This window comes from Pipistrellus kuhlii, unplaced genomic scaffold (genome assembly GCF_014108245.1).
Source record: "Pipistrellus kuhlii isolate mPipKuh1 unplaced genomic scaffold, mPipKuh1.p scaffold_m20_p_9, whole genome shotgun sequence".
NCBI classification, from domain to species: Eukaryota; Metazoa; Chordata; class Mammalia; order Chiroptera; family Vespertilionidae; genus Pipistrellus; species Pipistrellus kuhlii.
Window position 1 is genome coordinate 45,896,506 of NW_023425595.1, and position 8,575 is coordinate 45,905,080.

Sequence of the window (8,575 nt, forward strand, 5' to 3'; positions counted from 1 at the left end):
AGTATGGTATATGAATGAATGTACTAGCTCTAGAAGGCAACACTAAGGAAGATGAGGAGAGTACAGGTCTGATCATCCTGTGAATTTTCATCTTGAGAATATGAATAACACTGAAATATGCATTACTGTGGTGAGAATTACAAAAAAAAATGTACAGCACAGGTTATTAAGTAATGTTACTTCTCTATGGATTATTAAACTGAGACAGGAACATGTAGACTATAGTTAGCTGAAGATAAATGAGAAAATTATTTATAAATTGCCATTGGTGTGCGTTTTACATTTTTGCCACTGTGTCTCTACAACCATGTATGGTTGCTCTCTTGCATTGAGGTTTACCTATGCAAACACACCTGTGTCTGTAATTATGCTTCCTCGTGATAGTTCACAAATAAAGCAAAAACCAAGGACTTATTTTATGCCATGCTTCATGGATGAGGATTTTCCTAAACTGAGTAAAGCACAAACCAATACATATGTTTTGAAGATTATCATATTTAATAATACAGTTAGTAGATATTCTGGACAAAAGAAAAAGAAATTAAGAACAAAAACGTATAACATATTTGTCTTATTTGATAGGGCACCAGGAAAAGGGTTTCCTTAAATATTGGCATTCCCCAGGATATAGCGAAATCCTAATGTATTTCTAGTTGGGAGTGACAACAGCAAAATATAGCCCTGAGAATGAGAGAGAAAGAGCAAGAGGAGATTCTACATATAAGGGAACTTTGTGCTACATTTACAAAGGTTATGCTTCTACCTTCATAATCCAGGGATACCCCTACTCGGCCAATAGGTTTGGGCACACATTGCAGTAAAAGTGGGGAGACAGTGAAGACACTGTGGTGCATCTCATTTTTAGCACAGCCAAGAACATAGAATGCCTTCTGGAGGTTTCTATGATTCTTTACCCAATCATCACAGCAGACTCCTAAAGCCCAATTCCAAGTGTCTCCCACTTCTAACTCCCAGTAATGTTGCCCATAGGTAAAAATACTATTACCCAAGTAAAAAAAACAGTCAGATCTTGAAAAGTTAAACGGTGTACTTAGAACACCCCATCCAATATTCAGGCTTATCAAATCTCCTTGTAGGAATTCATGATTGAGAGCTCTTCCATGATACACATTGATATTCCCTGCAAAAAGAAAAAAAAAATTATGTGGACACATTGCAAACAGAAGTCCTGATAAAAACATTGCTCTTTCAAGAAGTTACTTTATTATGAGGTCACAACTACAACAGCAATGTTGGTTGTCACATCTAATAAAGCACTGAGATAACCAACACATGTATAAAACAAACAGATCCCTAAGGACAGACATCTCAACATTTTTTGAAATTCAAATGTTTAGGGTCAAATATAAGACTCATCACATCCACGCCAGTGTGACTCACTGGCTAGAGGGTAGGCTCTGGCACTTAGGATAATGGGCTTGATTCTAGTCAAGGGCACATCCTGGATTGCAGGTTCCATCCCTGCATCTGTATTTGTCTGAGTACTTGTCCCTCTCTCTCACATTTTTCTCCCTCTCTCTTCCTTCCTCCCTTTCACTTTTTCTAAAAATTTATGGAAAAAATATCCTTAGCTCAGCCCAAATGGCTCAGTGTTTGACTATCAACATATGCACCAGGAGGTCAAGGTTCCATTGCTGGTCAGGTCACATGGGTTGTGGGCTTGATCCCCAGTAGGGGGTATGCAGGAGGAAGCTCATCAATGATTCTCTCTCATCATTGATGTTTCTATCTGACCCTTCCTCTCCCTACCTCTCTTCAATCAATAAAAAATAAGGTTGTATATGTCTCCTAGGGTGAGGATTAAGAACAAAAGACTCATGTCTCCAAGTTCACTTTTCATAGAAAAATGGCCAATGCATAATATTCTTTGAATTGTCTTCCATTGTAAAAAATTAGAATCAGAAGAACATTTCTTTTAAATAATCACATCATCATTGATTATGGAAGGGATATGCAGATTTGCCATGAGTCAAACATCTCTCTAAAATCCAATTTATGTCCATTTTAGGAGTTTCTTAAAATGGTGTTTGCAAAAACCTTCACCAATCTCTCTGTCTTCTGTCCTGGCTTTGGGATGTCAGCATTCTGAGATTTAATATGTACCTCTTCAGATAATGAGTAAACTGTATTTTGGTGTGGTTTTACTTTGTTGTCTATAAAAATATCTCTTCTGTTACACAAACTAATCCAAATTTTTACATTATATGACCATTGTAAAAAAAATACAAAGAAACCAAGTATGACCCAGTATGTTATATATCACAAACACAAAAAACTGCTATTAGCATTTGAAAATTATATATGAATAAATGTACAGTTATATACATAAAATTGAATAATTAATCTTAAATGTGAACATTATTTATTAAACTGTTTATTTCTGACATCATTCCTTTACCCAAAAGAGACTCACTATTTATGAGTCTGAATCATATTTCTGTTTCTCACTACCTTGGTATTATAAATTTTCACTCTTGGTATTATAAATGTGACTGTAAAGACATCTTCCCTTACAAAAGGATTATACAGTCAAATAATCCACTTATATCTGAAAATAGTAACACACTTCATAGAAGAGGGCAGATTACCTGTATGGCCCTAACAACACAGGATAGATCATGGAAATATGACCCATGGGCCTGCCCTTACTTTGTAAGTGGTTGAACCTTGCCATCATCCCTGGGATGGTCACTGCAGTGAGCTCTGCTTTCACAGGCTGGGGCATGTACTCACACACGGCCTCACTCCTGCAAGAAGGAAGAGGAAGTTACTGTTTACAGTCAACAAACAAAACCACTATTTTTTTATGTATAAAATACTTTAATAGAATTATTTAAATCCATTATTTGAATAATTAGTAGATTTAAATAAATCCACTTTGCCAAATAATTCTTCTTCATAGTTCCTTAATTTTCAAGTCTAATGGAAAGTCCATTTGAACCAGAATTCAGTCTAACCCTTTCTCATATTGTCTAGGAATTTGCCAAGATCCTGAGTCTCTTATGTCCTTGAGAATATTCAAGAGGGGAATTCTGGATTCTTTTGAAATGCTCCCCATCTGGAAATGATGGAGTTCTTGAAGACTAGTTGGCCTAGTGCACATTCTAATATAGAGGCTGTGAAACTTTTCCCAGGAAGGCAATATGCTTCCCGGGGAGAAGGGCTCTAGGGCTTCACATCATTCTCATTCTTAGAATATTTTTTTCATCTGTTTTTCAGGACTGACAATGGCTATGAATAGATCAACAAAACACTAGGGCTTTTTCACTGCTGGGTATTTCTTCGACCCTCTCACCCCAGATTCCACTAGCTCTGCCTCTAAGGTATTTGACTTTCTCATCACTCAGAAAAATTAGCAGCTTCTCTTTCATATATGTAGGGTTTTGAGAACTAAAAAGAAAATTAGAAATGAGGGCATTTCCTTTAGTCAGTGTATTTGGAGTTTTTTGGACTTTTTTCAATTTGTCCATTGAAACAGCAGAATGAAATCATTCACTATGGTAATGAAAACAGACATCTACATGGAGTTGGGAAGGGGAAAATAGATACAGGAAAACATTCTATCAAGATCCCAATAAATTCTGCCTTCACTGTAGCATATTCTGTCTGATTTCTGTGAAAACTCTAAGAGTACCAGCTGGTATCAAGGTACAGACTCACTTGTGCAATATGTCTCCAAAATCCTGTGGAGAAAAATAGAAAGTTTTAGTGCTTTTTACCAATGACTCTTCAACTAGGTCCATGGAAAATTTATTTTTTTCACTTAGTTTTTTTCTCTTATTTTATTTTTTGCTCTTCCTCTTATTTATTTTTGCTGCATTCCTCCAGAACCCTGGTGGGCAATTTGAAAATAGTTCCAGAAGTTATTTCCCTACCCTGTTTCATCCTGGGAAACCTATCTATTTTCTCTTCCTAGTTTACCATATTGTCATAAACTCATGTTCTGCTGGAGACTGATTTCTGGAGACTTTCCATGGGCCAGTGAAGGGGAAAGAGAGCTGGGAAGTCCCTGTGCGCTCTTGTAACCATGATTAAGTATTCACCATCTTGTCTATTTCCAATGTGGGTGCACCCAAAAATGACAGTAATGCAAGTGGAGATTCCAAAATCTCCCCATATTGCCATGTCTATAATTAGCCTCAATAATAATACATACCAATTTGTGCCTTTTACTGATTCCAAAATATATCTTTGACTTTTAGACTTCGCACAGAGGTTTGTTTCTTATGGATAATGTAGGAGGGATCTTTGGTTTGTGGGATTCCTTGGAGGAGCGATAGCCTCCCAACCAAGTTATAAAAATAGGTTTTTGGAAACAAATGCCATGAAAGAGGAGAAGGATTTCCACTGAAGGAATGCCAGTGCACATGAATGTTCAACACCCCACTTCTGAGTTCTTACCAGGAGCAGCTGTACATCTGGTTTATGGCACATTTCCCTCAGCTCTGCATACATTACTCTTAAAAGCTCCCTCTTGTTTTCCATGCTGGCTTCACTGTCCCTGAGTTGCTCAAAAATCTTCTTGCCTTCCCTTTGCAGTCTCTCTAAATGATGATGCTTTTTCAGAGGTTCAGTTGGAGCCAACTCATCATATGCAGCTCTGATCGCTTCCTGCTGTGATGTCACATAAATCTGCAATGACATGGAGTTAGTAAAAACATAAACCCTTTCATTCATCTACTAAATCTCATGGATTCTTCTTTGCCTTGAAAAGATCAGTTATATTTAAGCTTTAACTCTCAGTCTTGTCTAGTCTCAGAATCCACATGTTTTCATTCCTCTTTTCCATAATTTTTAATCAACCAATTCTATCCACTTCACTCAAACAATCCTTTGATAAGGTAAGCGCAAAGAAAAACAAATGTGTGATTTCAACATTCCAGCCAATATATGTGAGAAGACTACACAGTTCATTCATAAAACATGCAGTTTAAATTTATATTAATTGGATAAGGGATCCTTTATTTAGCCTGATTACTGAAATTTGGATCAGATTGCTTCAACACATTTTACATGCTATGACCTCAGACTAATATGCTCATCCCCTCGCATTTCATCCAGCTTAATGCTATCCTGAGCAGGTTTCATTGACAATCTGACACCCATTATCTCTGATTTTATTTCCTTTCATTCTCTTCCTAATTCACTCTGATGGCCCCTCAGATCTTTGTAGTTTTCAACTGCCCCCAATATACCTGCCTGCAATATCTTTGCATGTGCTATTTTCTCCATCTAGTATGCTCTCTACATACTCCTATGGTTGCCTTCCCCTTCAGAGATCTTTTTTATAGGTGAAATTTTCAGTGAGGTCTTCTCATGATTGATCCTATTTAGAACTCAAACCCTCATCTGCAGTCCCTATCCTTCCATACTCCTCTTTCTTCTTACTCTTTATTATTCTACAAAGAACTTATCACTTACATATATAGTCAATATATATATTGACTATTTGCCCTTTGATTTAGATTGTAAGCTTTATCAAGGGAAGGATAGTTTCTACTTTGCTTACTGCTCTATTTTCTAGATCATTATTTGATACAGACAAGATGCTTATGAAATATGTGTTGAGTACATTCATATTAGATATCACACTTTCAAGATAACCGTCCAGATTGAGGAAATCGTTATTCTTAAATTTCCCTAACATGTTGAAACATCTTCTTCTATTTACCGTTTCCCTGAAAATAAGACAGTGTCTTATATTACTTTTTGCTCCCAAAGATGGGCTAGGTCTTATTTTCAGGGAATGTCTTATTTTTCCATGAAGAATATGGTACACATTTATTGTTAAATGAAAATAAAGGAAATTTATTACTTGTATATGGTACAGTAGTAAGGTAGTTGTCAACACAAACCAGACAAACTGTGAATCCTACAGTATCAAGAATTTACTCATTTATTCAATGACAATCATGTCATCATCTTCTAGAACATCATCATAACAATCCAATTCCTGAATTTCCTGGTGAATTTCTTGTGACTCTATTTCTTTCAGAATCAGTGGACCAAATCTCTCATGTTTAGCAATAGCACTGTCTTTAAATGAGTACTTCTTGTCAAGGTAGCCTGCTTGCAGTGCATTTGCAGTGCAACTGTCAGTGATTTTCTCCCATGAATTCTTCACCCAAGTCACAACTTCTTTCAGTTTAGGTTTCACAAAGTTTACAGTAAATTATTTTTCACTCTGAGACAGAGCCTGGGGGGCTTTGTTTTTGGGGGATGCCTTATATTTCACTCAGAAGGAAACCTGTAAGTAGGTCTTATTTTCAGAGGATGTCTTATTTTCGGGGAAACACAGTAGATGCCAAGATCTATATTTGGCATTTTTATATGTATCCCTCATCTCTCATCAACTTTCTCCTCAAACATCATAGGTATTACTAGAGGCGAATTCATGCACAGGTAGCGTCCCTCAGCCTGGCTGGTGATTGGGGCCTATTGGAGGAGTTGCCTTGCAATTGGAAATGACTGTTAGAGTTTGCCTGAATGGTTGTTTGTTAATCGTGGGAACAAACCATCAAGCTTTGTGTGACAGCTGTCATTTTGTGAGAAATCCTGACTAAGGGCCAATGGAAGCAATGGAGGGGTGCTGACTAACCTGGTTTAGAAACTGCAGGTGGTAGGCAACTTGTGGTAGAGACCACAGGATTTTGGCCTACTGGCCAGGAAAGGGGGGGGGGGCGGGGATGAGAAACTGTAGGAGGTTGGCTGGCCATTCGAGGGGAGAGGCCATGGGAAGTTGAATGGCTGGCTTCCTCCCTAATTGGGATTGATCAGGTGGGCCAGCCTGGCAGGGGGAAAAACCACAGGAGGTTAACTGGCGGTGGGGGGTTGGCTCTGGAAGTGTACTGAACACCAGGGTGCAAATCCTGTGTTGAGTATCTGCCACCTCATGGTCAATGTACATCATAGTGATCGGCCTATGGGTCCTACGGCCATTTGGTTGCTTAGACACATAGATCGATGGACAGACGGACAGATGGACAGACATATGGACATGGACATGGACAGACACATGGACATGGACATAGATATATAGATATAGATATATATTGTAGATATAGATATAGATGCAAAATTAATTACTTAGGATAAGTTCAGGGTTTCCCTGGATTTATGACAATGTTTTTATTCCTGAAATTTTCAATCTGTTTTCAATTATTACTTTCCCACATTAATGTTTATACTGCCTCAGATGCTTCTCTTGAATTTTCAATGGCTGCCAAACATCTCCTTGGCCCAGTATTTACCCTCTCCCTCAACATGTGACACTCTGTGAAATAGCCCGGTCTGTTGTGGTTGTTGGTGCAGAAGTGGTAAATATTGTTAAATCAGGAACAAACCAGCATGCTTTGTGCAACAGCTGTCATCTTTTTAGAAAGTGACTGAGAGCCCACTATCTATCCTATGGAGAGAAAACACCCTTTTTCTGTTGATCACCCTTCCCATATTGAATCCCAAAGAACACTATAGTGTCAGAGGAAGTTCCTATTTTAAAGTCATTCATCCAACTACCCCAGGTTCATGCTGCAGGTTGGAGAAATGCAAATACTAACCTTCCAAGATCTGGTTGTGACAGTTTCTACATTCAGGTTTCTATCATTTTCACGACATTTCTCCCATACAGAACACATTGTCTTGAGGAGTTTCTCCTGCAAGAGAACCACAAGACCACAAGAGTCAATTAGAGCCCATAAAGAGGAGAATGTAACCTTTAGTCTCCAGAATGAGTGATGAATCAGAGCCATTGAAAACAAGAAAATCAAAGAGTTGCCTTGTTTATATCACATATTTGTGAAATCTGGGAGGCTTCACACTAAGGAATTCCTGGGCAGAGATTCTGAAAGGAACACCTGGATGGAGTAATCCCATCCCCAAGGAAATAGACCCACAGCAATTTCATACTCACTTTACAAAAGGGCATCACTTACCCTGTGTTGCTCAGCCGCCTTTCCTATTGAACAGTGTCTGTGAGCCCCATGCTCCTGGGAGGTAGAGCAGTGTAAACAGAGCAGGCTCCTCTGCTCCTCACAGAAGATCTGCTTTGCCTCCATGTGTATCCTACACCTATTCTCTGTAGACCACAGAGAATGCCACAGACTGCCTTGTGTGACAATGAGAACCATTTCCTTGAGAATGACATTTGTGTGAAAGTCTCTTTGCTGGATTTCTTTCTGGCATTCAGAGCAGTGAGTCAGACCTGACCTGTTCGGCCAGCTGAGGTAGAAACAGGTCCTGCAAAAGCTGTGCCCACAGTCTGTGGTGATGGGGTCTACAAAGCAGTTTCTGCAGATGGAGCAGGTGAGGTCATTCTGGAAGACTTGCAAGATGCGATCCATGTTTCTGGGAAGAATTAGAAATAGGTAATTTCTGGGCTTGGGTTAGTGAGAGGCTTCTGAACAGTTATATGAGGGTAGTGATGTCTATATTTTTTTCTCTGTGCAATACTCACTAAAGCAAGACAAACTATTTATGCCATGACACAGATGAAAATCTGGAGCCCAGAAAGAGTCCTTGGGCTTTACCACAGACAAGGTTCTCACTAGATGGCTTA

At 38.6% G+C, this 8,575-nt stretch overlaps 1 protein-coding gene across 1 annotated transcript; it reads right to left on the reverse strand.

Moving 5' to 3' along the window:
• Window positions 1-509: 509 nt before the first annotated feature.
• LOC118713762 (tripartite motif-containing protein 49D-like) lies at window positions 510-8,360 on the reverse strand. Its single transcript, XM_036428654.1, has 7 exons — window positions 7,953-8,360; window positions 7,578-7,673; window positions 4,423-4,653; window positions 3,682-3,704; window positions 2,671-2,768; window positions 915-1,141; window positions 510-521 (listed from the first exon to the last, which is right to left on the reverse strand). The coding sequence occupies exons 1-7, from the start codon at window positions 8,358-8,360 to the stop codon at window positions 510-512; spliced, it is 1,095 nt and encodes a 364-aa protein (XP_036284547.1).
• Window positions 8,361-8,575: the final 215 nt, after the last annotated feature.

Bases quoted from the DNA above. Each gene is read 5' to 3' on its own strand.
- LOC118713762 (XM_036428654.1), bottom strand. From the start codon at position 8,360: ATGGATCGCATCTTGCAAGTCTTCCAGAATGACCTCACCTGCTCCATC. The intron at 2,769-3,681 runs GTGAGTCTGTAC...TCCTTCTTGCAG, and splicing joins TTTGGAGACATATTGCACAA to GAGTGAGGCCGTGTGTGAGT. The intron at 1,142-2,670 runs GTAAGGGCAGGC...TTCTTTTTGCAG, and splicing joins AAGGTTCAACCACTTACAAA to GGAATATCAATGTGTATCAT.